This window comes from Pagrus major, chromosome 21 (assembly GCF_040436345.1).
Source record: "Pagrus major chromosome 21, Pma_NU_1.0".
NCBI lineage: Eukaryota > Metazoa > Chordata > Actinopteri > Spariformes > Sparidae > Pagrus > Pagrus major.
In genome coordinates this window covers 13,437,810-13,452,805 of record NC_133235.1, presented here as the reverse complement: position 1 = coordinate 13,452,805, position 14,996 = coordinate 13,437,810, and the positions used below count along the sequence as shown (strand labels likewise).

Sequence of the window (14,996 nt, the reverse complement as noted above, 5' to 3'; positions counted from 1 at the left end):
TAGAATCTGTTGAGGACGGCCGGTGTATCATGAAGGGTTATAACTCAGTCAGAAGATGAGGTCCAGATGATTTTCTTGTTAAATCCATCCGTTGAGTCGTCTCTAAGATGTCTTCTATGTAAGAAAAAAAACACAGATTTCCTTGTATACGGCAAAGAAACAGCAAAATCTCACAATTTAGAAGCTAGTAGATGACTGAAAAGATTGATTATCAACATAGTTGCTGATCATAAAGATTGACAAGAAATTGATTAATTAATTAGAAAATACGTTGACAACTATTTTGATAACCGATTAATTGTTTCAGTCATTTTTCAAGCGAAAATGTCAAACATTTGCTGGTTCCAGCTTGTTAAAAATAAGGATTTGCTGCTTTTCTTTATCATGTATGATAATAAATGACTTGGATTTGGGTTTGGGACTGTTGGTTGGACAAAAGAAGCAATTTGAAGATTGGAAAAGTTGTCTGGAAAGTTGTGTTGAGCATTTTCCCCCCCCCTTTATCTTCTTTTTTCTATTTTCATTTATTTATTTATTTACAGTCTTTGGACATTTATAACTGACTAAAGTACCAATTATTCTCACGATAAATCTGTAATGAAAACCATAGTTAATTGCTGCTGATTATTTTTTTTGTCCGTCAGCTGATCAATGAATTGGCTCTCCTTTCAGTTATGTGAAAAAAGCTGTTGGCAGAGATACAGCAGGCCTACATCTATCCGTGCTTTGATAAAGGACAGTTTCAGTGCTTATTTCTGGATTTATTTTCACCATGAAACCGCTCGAGCTTTATTTAATTTTCTACACAAATGACTTTAATTCAGGGGCGAGACAAGCTGAAACAAAATGTCATTTTTGTTTGGCCTATTTCATTTCCCTGTAAAGCCTGTCTCCATTGTCTCTAACTAGATAATGGCTGGTCTGGAGCAACAACTTGGTATGTGTTGTGAGTAGACTTCATGTGAAGATGTTCATGTGAGGAGTTGTGTACTTCATGTGCAGTGTTGTACTTATAAGTCTAGAAGTAGAAGTGAAACACATTTACAAGAGCTGCCCCATTTTTAAAGTCCCTGCTTTTCATAGACTTGTTGTTTCTGTGAGGAACTGAATTGACCGCAAGCAGCCGAAGAGTCTGGTTCAGTCTGACAGTGTGTCATTAATATGTGCAGGAGAAGAGCTCCTGTCCAGTTATCTGTCGTAGACAGTGGAGCAGCTTTACAAACCCTGCCATGTGAAGTTGTATCTGTTATCTAAAGCCCCCATAGCACTGACATTACGTCACCTCAGTAGCTCATTGTACTTAGTTTAGTTCCTCTTAACTTTTTTTTTTTCCCTACTGCAGTGAGTCAAAGAAGTGCGACAATTTGTCTGGTCCAGTTCACGTCTGGTATGCAGGGTGGGACCTGCTGAGCACTCCCACATTCAGGAATTTGGGAAGTTTCCTTCCATATAAGGAGTTTTTGATTTCTATCAGGACCTAAGGAAGAGAAGGGGAAAGGTGGAGCCTGGGATCGATTAACGAAGCGGAGGACCGAAGAGTACACTGGAAAAGCAAGAGGACTCACGTGTGTGGACTTCCGTTATTGCTGAAACGTAGCTAGCCTACAATTTTGTACTGAATGAAATAGAAAAGAGTATCTAGAATATCTATTGTCAACACACAACAAAATCAAATATACAGCTTCCATTCGATGCCGTAAAAACAATAAATGCGTAAGAGTGGAGCAGCAAAACAAAAAATAAGACAAATTAGCGATAAAACAGCACTAGATTACCAACATTATGAAGTGTCAGGCAGAACTGAACTATTTATATGATATATTAGAAATAGCGGCTGGTTAATAAACATTATAAACAGTATCTGGCGGTGTTAATAGTACACCAGCTCAGATGTGTACTGGAAAAGAGCGGGTTACTTTAATTAAGTTGTTTTGAGCTTGTAAAACCTGTAGCCTAACTCTGTAATAACATCTCTTGAGGCTGCACAGATGGTGTGTTTAAGTTATTTGATTTATTTTTATTTATTTATTTGGGTAACTTGACATATGTATACAGTCGATTCAAATCTCTATGTGTTTTATTTCCCAACATGACGATTTACACTCCAGGGAATAAGATTATAATTCTTATTTATTATTTTGTGGACAAAAATAATCCAATCTAAAGAGCGTCTAAAACATGAAAATAGCTATCATGTGTAAAGTTTGAATCGTACAAGGTCACCTCCCCCGGGTTGTTAATGCCCACAAAATAACCACACAAAGTATCAGGAGCACCTCTTACAATGATCGTTGTTTTACGCAGCCTTGTTGAGTCATGTAATCCAATCTGATGCAAACACGAGCTCGCAAATCGAAGTATTGTGTTAAATATTTTCCCCCTGGTCCCACACAAAGACCTGCTGTTGCCTCTAAGTTGCATTTCCAGGCTTTCTGCGCCGCTGTCGCTGGCCCTGCTGCTCTGGTGGCCGTCAGCAGCAGTGAACCATCTTGACTGTGACTCTCCACTCTTTGGTAGAAACCGTGGGAGCGCTGTAATTGGCGGCTGTAAAAGAGAAAGGAAGTATTTAGCTCGCTCCGTTTTCATTGGAAGAGAAAGTCGAAGATAATTTAGCGCAGATTTTATCCTCAAGCCAGTGTCTGTTTTTTTTCCACGCGAATAACAAAGTCCCCACTCTTTCACGATGTCCTTTAACAAGGGTCCTGCCTTCGGGCTAACAGCGGAGGTGAAAAACAAGGTAGGTGTAAATTTATTTAAAAAAAACCCAAAACATTAAAGTAACTTGTGCTGAACTTTTCCCCCTCGCCATCCACTTCATTGTGCTTTTCTCTGAGCGTCACCTGGCCTCCATTTTGATACGCGTGCCCAGGTTTAAAGGTAGTCGGAGGTGGATGGAGAAACGGTGATTTAAAAGTGCTTTTTAAAGATTAAACAGACTTTATAATCATCAGAAAACTTTCCCCTGTGTACGCCTACGTTGCAAACTATGTATTCACCTTTAGTAATGGTGCTCACCGGAGTGTATGGACTCCTCCGGGCGGGAGACAACTTAAAATCAGACTTTGGGCGTTGTCCCTCTTGGCAAAGTATCATGTCGTTGTGGCAGAAAACTGTTATCCCCGTTTTTCCACAGTTTTCTCCCGCCTGTGCAGCGTGTCGCCCGGCGTTGTGCCCCCCATTAGCCGATAATGTAATTCACCTATTAGTGTCGGGGTTGGACGCCATCCAGCCACATTATATCCCGTCCCGGAGTGTTTTTATTGCTTCTTGTGAAGTGCAAGAAAAGTTTCCTACGTCCTCCCCCTGCAGTCCAGTCTCATGTTGGTCCCCTTGATTCAGCTTCTCTCAGCTGAAATCATGTCAAATCTGTGCGGGGAGAGCTTCAGGTATCACCCTGCACAATGAGTGTGGACAGTGAAGTTTACTCAAACTGAACTGACCCCAGATCAGCAATGTGTAACTTCTGTGAGGAGAGCACCTTGTTTATTTGGGCTGGTCTCTGTGCACACGGATCCACTTAAAATGCCATGACTGATGCTGGAGATTACTGTCCTGACCTCTTTATTTACCTGCATAACCTTGACAAGTTTTGAAGGATATAAATGTGTTGTTAACTGTGTAATATCACAGGATGTTGTCCACCATTTTCTCATGTCTGCTTTTCTCACAAAAAACAAGTTCAAGTTGCAAATAATCTGCCATAGACATCTAAAGGTTTTGTCTCTTGAACACAGCTTCAGGTGATGTACTTCTTTCAACTGCATTCCTCAGCAGAGGAGACAAAGGGTCACATCCCCTCCCCAAATCACTGCAGAACAACATGTGCCGGACATAAAGAAACCACGTAGATTTCCTCTGTCTGTCGCCAGTGAAGTCCTTGAATAGAGGGACTGGAGGAGGGTTGGGGGGGGGGGGGGCTGAAGAGATGCTGATTTCAGTGGTATTTCCTGCCATCAGTGACGCAGCCTTTACCATGAAATCTGAGGCATTTAAGGATTTACACTCCTCCACGCCCTCCCCCTCCCTCTTATTTTCCTGTAGAAAATCTGCACCAGCAAGCATCTCAGAAGTTCAGACGGTGAACTCACAGTTAAACGAGCTGCAATGGTCTTTTTTTTTTTTAGCCTAACCAAGGTCCGTATTCATTCATTGGATCAACAGGCACAGTTGTGCGCTCTCGCTGCTTTCATTCAGCTCTTTAATCCAACCACTGTAAGGCCAAATTCCTTGCGTTCAGCTTGTCTCAGTAAATTACATCTGTAGGATTCTTTGCGGGCAATTAAAATAGCCAGTGTTGTTTTTAATATGGGGATAACCGAATGAAGGAAATGTAATTAGAAGACAGACATTCCTTCGAGTACAACCAGCTGTGAGGCAACTGCAGCCAACTTCTATGTATATTGTAGGTTGAACTCTGCGGTTCAGTCTCTCATTGCCCTCGGGACAGAGAGGGATTGTTAGCGGCTTCTGAGTTTGCACGCAGCTCACTCAGTCGACACCTTATCCTTCAGCGGACCAGAAGAAATCTATACCTGTTTCTGTTTGAGCCACTGACTTTGTTTTCTTTTCATTTCTGCTCTCTAGCTTGTCCCACAACAGACTTGGCTTTTTGTTTACGTGACCATAATGGCCCTCATTCAGAGCCAGAGAAACGTGTCTCTCACACTTCTGTCACCAGTCCAATTAGAGAACCAAAACCCTTGTTACTCTAAGAACCACCTCGACACTCACGATAAAGTCAATCTTTGTGCCATGTGAAGCCTCTTAAAACTCTCCCTCCCCCTTTTTTAGCAATGGCCTTCCTGTGTTTCCGGGCAGAATTTAGCAGTTTACCAAACAGGATATCCGTGTGTGTGTGTGTGTGTGTGTGTGTGTGTGTGTGTGTGTGTGTGTGTGTGTGTGTGTGTGTGTGTGTGTGTGTGTGTGAGGTCATGTCATGTCAGTGTCACATTTTTTTTAAATTTATAAACGTTAAAAGACAAAACCCCCTCTGTAGACACAGCATACTGCACTCAGGCATTGTGAAATTCAGTGGTGACCATGAAATATGATAACATGCAGTCATAATATTAAGACATTATATGTTATTACTCACATTGTTACAAATGCACCTCAGTTATCAGTTTATGTGGGATGTGTTTGTGTGAGTGAGAGGTCATCAGGAGAAGTAGGATAGGAGTGGGATTTGTCATCTGGTGACCAAAAAAAAAGAATTCTGACAAACTATGAAACAATGAATTGAGGTTGTCAAAAGTATGTATGCTTTTACGATACCACATGTTTAAAACGATACATTATTGGCATTCTGTAGTATTCAAAGTACTAAAGCTATATAAAAAAAATGTCAAGCAAGGCTGCACAGGAGGTTCAGATTGCTTATAATAAAACGAAAAATGATCACATAATGTGCTCCTCAGATGTTTTTCTTCTTTTACCATGGTATCAAAAGAGGTATCGAGTATTGTTTTTTGTATCCAAGTTTAAAATTCTGGTATCGTGACATTTCTATGAATGCATCGACCGGTTTTAACTTGAAGCCCGACTGATACTGATAATCGGGATGGGAGTCAAATATTTCAGTATCGATATATCAGCCAATATAAACAAATTTTTGCAATGATTCCTCAGAAGTGGTTATCAAGACACTTGTGACAGGGGCAGGATATTTTACAGTTTAAAGCAACATTAAGTAGAAATTGGCATTTCGTGTGATTTAGTGCCCCTCACAGTTTGAGTGCAACACCACTGTCATAAATACAAATCCCAGCTGTGACACAATTATTCAGAGGTAATGTTGAAGTAAACATGTATGTAACGCTGTGATCCTGCCCTCTCACTGAGGTTACATAGTGCAGAAACACCATTCACCCTATTACAAGACACTGTACCATCGAAAATGATTTAAAATTTGGTATTATAAGGTAAAAAAAAGTTACATAATGCTTCTTCAATAATAGACTTTATTGTCTAAAATGACACCAGTGCACTTAAATGATAAACTTAACTGGGATTTTAATCATTATAAATGACCCCAAGCATCTTTTTACTGTGTTATAATCTGACCTTTGACCTCTCCACCTGACCAGATTGCACAGAAGTACGACCCCCAAAAAGAAGAGGAGCTGAGGATCTGGATCGAAGACATCACTGGCAAGAGCATCGGCCCCGACTTCCAGAAAGGCTTGAAGGATGGAGTCATTCTGTGCGAGTAAGCAGTGCTTCAGTACGCCGTACCGTGACGGCCTCGATCATCCATTGTCATTATGTACTACGGTTTAGAAAACCTAAATATCTTCTTTTTTTCCCTCTCAGACTTATCAACACACTTGCACCAAACTCCGTGGGAAAGGTCAACCGCTCAGCGCTGAACTGGCATCAGGTGAGCTGGATGATGACACGTGTTTTTAATCAATGGAGGGTGTGGCAAAATTAGCGTCTAATTTTTGCACATAGTTTGAGACTTGCATTGTACACAGCGAACAAATAGCAGCGGACAAGATATTCCTGTGCTGTTGCATTGTGGTTTTCTACAAGTTAGGATGTCAGCACACTGAATCATGTTGGCTCAAGGTTTATATTCACATGGTGGCAGTGTCACATACTTCTGTTGCTTGTACAGCCACTGCTTGTTTCTAAAACTGGTTTCTTTACCGAGGTGGAACCTGTCAAAGTAAAAAAAAACACTCCTCATTTGAAGATGGCTGAATGTTGCAAACACAAACTGTTATTACAGCCACAGGACTGCTTATTCTTAATAAGCACATTTAAGATCAGAGAGATAATCACATAGATCCTGCGTACACACACTGTTGTTGATCTTGTTTGAAATTGGTGTGGTCACAGCTGGAGAACCTGACGAACTTCATCAAAGCCACCACAGTGTATGGCCTGAAGCCTCATGACATCTTCGAAGCCAACGACCTGTTTGAGAACGGCAACATGACGCAGGTCCAAACAGCGCTGCTCGCACTCGCTAACATGGTGAGTCTTTAAAAAATCTGACACTACAGGGAGTAATGTTTTCCAATCAAGAAAGTAAAATTCTTTGTTATGACAACCTTCTATACTCTTTCCTCTCAGGCCAAGACCAAGGGCATCCAGTCTCGGGTGGACATCGGGGTCAAGTACGCAGACAAGCAGGAGAGGGTGTTTGATGAGGAGAAGATGAAGGCTGGACAGTGTGTTATTGGCCTACAGGTATAGTTGTTTTATGTTTGTTTGCTGTTTCGATGAGCGGTAGGGTTTAAAATGTAAAGACTCAGCAGCTGTTCAGTTTTGGTTCTGAAACTTGGTGAAAACTGAATGCCAAGTATACTTCAGCACAAAAATATGTGTCTGTACAGGTCTGAAACTAATAAAATGTGAAGACAGTTGTTATTGAGCAAAACAAGTTTCAGCTTATCAACTTGCTGTTTTTGGCTGTATCTGGGGCATGTTGCATGCTTGAGGAGCTGATCTCGATACTGCATGTACGAAACTATTGCGAAACTGGACTGTCATGATCTCATGTCAAGCATGGCATACTTGGGTGGAAGAGCTGCTCATTGTTCCCAGCCTCTGTTGTGTTGTTGTTGTTTCTGTCACTGAGGAAGGTGTCAGGTTAGATATGAGGGCTACCTAAACAGTGAGGACAACTCACCGTACGACTTATTGTTTGTAGTGTAGACATAGCTGACGGCTGATGGACACTTTAAAGCATGTTTGCCTACTGTCATGAATATATCACCGATGTTCTTGTTTGAAAATATGAGCATTGCAGTAATATTATGCAACAGTTTGTTGCAGTGTGTGGGGTTTAAAGCAACTTTTGTATTTCAGCTCATTAATTTATTGTGGTGTTTCTGTCTTCAGATGGGGACCAACAAGTGTGCCAGCCAGGCAGGTATGAACGCTTACGGCACCAGGAGGCACTTATATGACCCCAAAAATCAAGTCCAGTCCCCCTTGGACAACACAACCATCAGCCTGCAAATGGGAACCAACAAGGGAGCGAGCCAGGTACTGAACACATTCTCGACTTCTCATAAATCCAACATTATAGGACTGCAGTTGGAAATAAGCCTCAGGGCATCACTTATTCCCGGAGCTTCCTGTCATGTTTAGTCTTGTAGAAAGCTGTAAACTCCACAAACCGGGTTTTTGTTTGTTCACCCTGAGCTGAGGGAAACTTGAGGTTTTCAGTTCGAGAAAGAGAGGTCCTGTTACTATTGTAACCTACTCTGTGACCCCGACCTGCTCGCTGGCAGGTTTTCTTCAACATACCCTGAATTTCTCTCGGTCTCCCCCCTCTTACAGAACCAGACATGCCGGTTTATTTCCTCATTTATTCCGTCCATATCAAAGTGAAAATCAATGAGTCATAATGTGATAGGTTATCTACAAATCTACATGTATTTATCTGTGATACCTTTTCAAGTACATATCACCACATTATGACTGCATCAGATTTTGAACTTACAATCATATCTCTGTCTTTGATCTGTTTATTTCTTTAAATAGTTGACTATATCTTTCATCTTGCTTTGCTGGCCCAGTTTGTGTTTTGTCCTTGTTAGAATAAGGCTGAACAACACTGAATATAACTTGATGATATTAACTTATTGACACTTCCTGGCTCTAGCTCAGGCTCTTTTTTTAAGATAAATAAATGCACAGTCATGCATTAATATCAACTCAACTGTATTTATATAGCACTTAACACACAACACAGCTGATCCAAAGTGCTTTACAGCACAGAGAGGAAAAACAAAACTAAATAATAGAAGGAAACAAACACAAGAGAAGAAATTATATGAGAGTGATGACAAAATAACAATAATAAAAGCAATAATCAGATATCACTATATCTAGTATATATTATTATAGCAGCAATAACAACAACAATAGAAATTATAGATGTTTCCCGATATTGTCACACCAGGAACAATAATCTGATAATAATTTCTTACTATAGTAAATTGTAGTATTGGAGCTCAGGTCGATGCTCCATGCACGAGCTTAACAAACTTTAATCAGCTTTTCTGGAACCAAACACTCGATACTGTGCTGCAAATTGCATGTTTTTACTTTTAGTACGTCCTGCAGCTGCCCTTACAAAGTGCATACTGTAGGAGGCTGTATGCATACAATTGTGATGTATTTCTGTGTTATAACATTGCACCTTGAACGTTGACCCTCTGCTTTGTGCAGCAGTAGTGTATTAATGTATAAACTATACAAAGGGGTTGCACAAAATATGTTGTACTAAAACTTCAATGTGCTGTCATGTCTGCTCTCTATAGGCTGCTCTGTCAATGCGACAGATCTTCAGCAGCAGAGAGGCTTGTGGGTCAGAATAGCCATAAAAAGCATGCTGGCTTGCATACTGCAAGAGTTAACTGGATGCATTTATACATCATTCAACATTCTAGTTATTTGGACGTACTAAATCTTTTTCTGGCATACTAAATAGTATGGTAGTGTGGGTATTTGAGCACAGGCAGAGTTTTGCATCTTAGCGTTTGTCAACTCAGATTTTGACTCAGTGATTTCTTATTTTCTTTTTTCTTTGTCTCTCCTACAGGCTGGGATGACTGCTCCAGGGACACGGCGTGCCATTTACGACCAGAAGCTGTGCACAGACAAGTGTGACAACAGCACCATGTCCCTGCAGATGGGCTACAGCCGCGGCGCCAACCAGAGCGGGCAGAACTTCGGCCTGGGACGGCAGATATTTGACGCCAAGTACTGTCCTCAGCCTGGAGAGGTTGCAGATGATCAAAATGGGGAAGGCGTTGCCTGCAACTACATCCCAGATTACCAAGACGAGGGTTACCAAGGTTACCAGGAAGAAGAGCAGGTGTACCAAGAGGATGGGACAGATTACTAGGAGGAGGGAAGGACGGAGATGAGGAAGGGAAAGAGGTTGCATAAAAGAGGGATCCTCCAGGCAGGCGGTATATTTTTATATCCATAGGATGTTGCACCGTTTCCTGGGTCATATCCTTTTGAGTATTGTATGAAATTGTTTTCTTACCCCTATTTGTGCAAAACCAACATTACACATATCATAATGAACTGTAGTTCTGTGATTTTTATATTTAAAGTGACCACAAAAGCCAGTCTTTTTGGCTTGGTTAGTTTTTAATCCAGGGATGTTTTTATTAATGTGCCAAAGCCCCTCTATTCTCTTTTTGCCCTTTCTTTTTTATTTTTCTTTTTGCTGACTTGTAAGTTACATTTAAGGGAGATCCCTAGATTATTGTAAGGGCAACATGAAATGAAACTAGAAGTGAAACATTAGGGATTTTTTTGTTAAAGAAGTGCATCTTATTGCATTTCTGCATCGTTTTGAATACAACACCCCTGCTTGTGTTGGTATGTAATAGCTGTATCATCTGTGTCAATGACATTATTCCTGTGAATGCATTTGTTTGTGTTATTTCTTCAGTATCATCTTCATTCCTTCAGTATTGGTCATTCACATAGAGTTCGCTTATTCAGGCAGATGAGGAAACGAAATTGATTTTATTTTTTTAGAACAAACCTTTTTTACATTCCGTCTTTTCTCTCACTCATTTCAGTTTTCTTCTCTTTTTTTGTCTTAACGGATGAAATATGTCCTTTGTTTGCATAACCAGTCCAACTGGAGTTAGCTTGTTTTCTTTGGATTAAAGTCGGTGGGGGAGGATAAAATAATACTCAAGTGAAGTTTTGAACATTCCAAGCAAGAATACTTGATTCTTTTTGTCAATGAATATGTTAAAGTAAATCATAAGTATCGGCTGAACTGCGAAACCAATCCTACAATTACATTTGATCATTTTTATTTATGCACATTTGTGATTTTAAAATTGGGGTTGTTTTGTACTTTGAATAACATTTGTATTGGACTATACTTCTTTTTCCTCTGGAATATTCTCTCTGCCATTTGGAAAAAGCAATGTTTGAATTGAGAAGTATGTTTTTGTGAATACGGTGTAATAAAAATGTGTATTCATGATGTATTCATGTGTTGATTTGGTTTGTAAAAGACTGATGTTTGGCACAAAAGGCTGCCATGTGAGAGGTCTACGTAATCTGCAGTGCAGCATTGTTTAAGTGTTGACACAAATCAGTTAGTGCATGAAGCATATTTATAAGCTCAAAGATAAACTAGTTGACCAGAGATGATAAAATAAACAGGAAGTGTTATGAAACACCACATCTTAGAGAAGCTCACAAGCTGCATTATTACAACATTGCTGTACACTACTGTATAATTACTGAAATAACTCAGACACATGGTATGTTTGTAAAGGGTTTCTTTAAAAGAGAAAATGTTCTCATTTAAATGCAGATAGTTTGGGTTTTTATTGCCCAGATTTTAAGATGTGTATATCTGAGATTTTTTTCTCCACTCTAAAATAAAATTGTATTTGTGGCACTGAACATTTACAGTCAAAACATTTAACAGCATCATGTGTTTTAAGAAACAAAGAATAGATTAAAATCACATTATTGAGTTTTGCAAACAACTATAACTACATCAAATTACAGTTGTAGTATAGGCTGGGTTTTGTAATGGATTATATACATTTTTAAACAATACTGCAGTCCAAAATTAAAAACTTTAAAGAATCTGAATCAATTTTAGAGATCACTGTCACAGCAACATTTTAAGAACACACACATTACTGGAGGAATAAGAATGAATACTTAAAATAAAATAAAAGTCTTGTATTAGGAGGCAGGGTGGATATCTCAAAACCTGAGTAAGTAAAACCAAAACTAACTATATGGCTAAATACCAATAGAGGAAGTGAGAACATATACAGTGTTTCTGCAATTGGGTGAACTGACCTTTAAGTTCCTAACAAGGAGCTGACATGTGGAAAAGATGTTCTGCTTCATTCTTGTTCATACCGTGCTCAAGGTGAAACTGCAGGCGATCAGTCCTTCAAAGCACGGTGTCAAATAATGAAAAACTTGACATGAGAAATCGCAGCAGTAATGGAAAAATATTCCATAACACATGCTCCATAAACTACACGGGTATCCCAAAATATAAATTAGGATAAAACTGAGGTCTGAGTATGTTTGACCTTTGATCTCTAACAATTACACACCACAAAATCTTTTTTGTTAAATTATTATTATTATTAGATTTTCATTTTTTAAATAGAAATATGTTTGTAATTGTGTTAGAACAATGATAATCTGAAATGTATCTCTTAGAATGGAAATACTCAAGTAAGCCTTTGGTAAGTAAATGTATACTTAGTTACAGTGTTTACATAATTGAAGTACAAGTACCAATATAACAATGTAAAAGTACTCCATTACAAGTAATAGTACTGCATTTGACATTTTACTAAGGAATCAAAACTAAAAGTGCAAAGTGGCATTTTTTTTTGTAGCTTGGCCGAGTGGAGCTGCTTTAATTTTACCTTCAGGTGTAGAGGGGACATTTCTAGCTGGTGGAACATGTGAAACTCACACTGTGTTACATTAAAATGCACTGAGAGGATAATAAAAAGGGACACGTTGGTAAGAAACTTGACACTGCACAGAAACTGGAGTCACTGGTACAACAACACCTCCATCTGCTGGTCACAGTGGGGCCTGACGCCGGAAGACACCACCACCGGATGTTTCGCTGAAATCGCGCGATATCAGGCCCGACGAGAGTTCTGTCCGTTCTTTTCCCCCGGAACTCCAGGCAAGATGGTAGGTGATCTACCAACCGAGAGGCTCGTCAAAATATAATCTATATGCATCTGAGCTCTACATGAACTGAATTACATAGCTGTCGATGTCATCCGACAGTAACAAACATTCTCTGAGCATTCAGTAGAAAATCGTTGCTTAAAATGTCAGATAAGTGTCTGTTTATAAAGGCTCTGTGTTAGCCTGAGCTGTGGCTAAGCTAACCCGGTGGCTCTACTTAGTCTGTTCCATTAAACAAATATGACCCGTCTTCTTAATGTCAGTGGTGGCCCGAGCGGGGATTAATAGGCTGTTCTCCAAGATAAAACTTTACCAGTGACACTGAATTTAGTTTTTGTTGAAGCAATTGTGCTACAAAGTACCGTGTGCTAACTGTACTAGCTACATACTGACCTGGGATGATGTCCCTCTCTTTCAGGCGGATACCGAGATCAAGAAGAAGCGTACCTTCAGGAAGTTCACCTACAGAGGTGTGGACCTGGACCAGCTTCTGGACATGTCCTAGTAAGTGAAATACAGCTGGTGTTGCATGGTTGTCAGCTGGTGCTTGTGTACTGTATTTTCTTAATATAATTGGCTTGCAATCTGGCATCCTGTTTACAAAATAAAGTGTAAATGCCACTTTATCCACCACCCAATTCACTTCATACTCATCCCGCAAAAGGATGTTTTGTTGTGGCTCTAAAATGGGCCAGTCCATCACATTAGATGTGCAGATTTTGAGGTGAAAGGTTGACAAATGAAGCAGTAAGATGGTCTTAATTGACAATAAAAAGAGCTGTACTGCTAGACTGCATTTTACAGAAAACTCATTGCAAAGATAACCAGGGCCTTCATTGACACCACTGTCCTCTCTACCTGTGTAGTGAGCAGCTGATGCAGCTGTACTGCGCCCGCCAGAGGAGGAGGCTGAATCGTGGCCTTCGCCGCAAGCAGCAGTCCCTCCTGAAGCGCCTGCGTAAGGCAAAGAAAGAGGCTCCCCCCATGGAGAAACCAGAGGTGGTGAAGACCCACCTGAGGGACATGGTCATCCTGCCTGAGATGGTCGGGTCCATGGTTGGAGTGTACAACGGCAAGACTTTCAACCAGGTTGAAATCAAGGTGAGGTGCCATTGGTCAGGAGGGAGGGTGTATGAGTACATTGAAACGTCACCCATTGCCAGTCACATTCCTGTGAAGGAGAGTGAATTGGAGCCCCGACAATGGTGGCTGATGGAGAGCTGTGAGCATGAATTTTATGTACAGAGACCAGACAGTCAGAGGTCATAATACCAATGCCTGCAGGAAATAAAGAAACTTCAACTGCAAAGTTGTTGCATGTTTTACAACAAACACATTTAGCAAAAATTGAAAAGGTAATTTTGCTGAGTGTTTAGTGGGTGTCCTGTCAGGTGTTTGTTGGCTTGGAATTGTGACTCGACTGACTGATCGCTCCATCGCACCTTTCTGTATTAGTTTGTTTTTTTTGCGTACAGTCGATTGAAGCAAGGACCATTGTCCCTCTCTTTTTATTAATGTCATAGCAGTAGGTGTAAGGTAAAGATGGAGAATCAAGACAATTTAACAAGTGTAGGTTATGAAAATGAATCTACATATAGGAACATCACATACAACACTGATGGTCATCTATGGAGCTGACAGTGTTGATACTCAAGTTGATATAGCGCCAAATTACATTGTGCAAATTCTGAGTTATTCCTTTTTTGTGGTCCTTTGCTTGGAGCTTGCCTGTGTATGAGTCAATCTGCGGGGGTTTTTTTTTTTTTCTTCAACCGTACCGTTGTCCACTTTGGGGCGTAAAAAACGTGAAAGACAATCAGATTTGTTATGTAGGTAGTTTGCTTAAGCATGATGGTGCTGACAAAGACATTACTGACAACACTAAACAATTTAATGGCCAAGGTAGTGTAGCCAACTGACCCTTAGCTCATCCAGTCAAACGCACTAATTAAAGCTTCCAACTGTTGATACTCACAATTTTAGAGCTGCCTAAAGTGTAGAGTTTGCAGTGACTGTCGTCAGACCTGCGGTTATGATTAGCAGCTACATTACTGTTCATGCAGCCGAGTGTATGTGGGGCATTTATCTTGTTCTCTAACTTGTTTCTTCTCTCCACAGCCTGAGATGTGCGGACACTACCTGGGCGAGTTCTCCATCACCTACAAGCCAGTCAAGCACGGTCGCCCTGGTATTGGAGCCACACATTCTTCTCGTTTCATCCCTCTGAAGTAGAATGGCTGTATTTGTATAAATAAAAAAATGGTTGCTCCACAAAACGATGTCTGCTTTGCTTTCTTCAACATAATGTA

The 14,996-nt window shown here is 40.2% G+C and overlaps 2 protein-coding genes across 2 annotated transcripts; both read left to right on the top strand.

Moving 5' to 3' along the window:
- The first annotated feature begins 2,573 nt into the window (after positions 1-2,573).
- cnn2 (calponin 2) lies at positions 2,574-10,985 on the top strand. Its single transcript, XM_073491372.1, has 7 exons — positions 2,574-2,737; positions 6,087-6,208; positions 6,313-6,379; positions 6,844-6,981; positions 7,081-7,197; positions 7,852-7,998; positions 9,563-10,985. The coding sequence occupies exons 1-7, from the start codon at positions 2,684-2,686 to the stop codon at positions 9,866-9,868; spliced, it is 951 nt and encodes a 316-aa protein (XP_073347473.1). The 5' UTR covers positions 2,574-2,683; the 3' UTR covers positions 9,869-10,985.
- A 1,622-nt stretch (positions 10,986-12,607) lies between these two features.
- Positions 12,608-14,963, top strand: rps15 (ribosomal protein S15). The gene is made up of 4 exons (XM_073491443.1): positions 12,608-12,687; positions 13,106-13,191; positions 13,554-13,788; positions 14,806-14,963. Exons 1-4 carry the CDS (start codon positions 12,685-12,687, stop codon positions 14,917-14,919), a joined length of 438 nt encoding a protein of 145 aa, XP_073347544.1. The 5' UTR covers positions 12,608-12,684; the 3' UTR covers positions 14,920-14,963.
- The last annotated feature ends 33 nt before the right edge of the window (positions 14,964-14,996 follow it).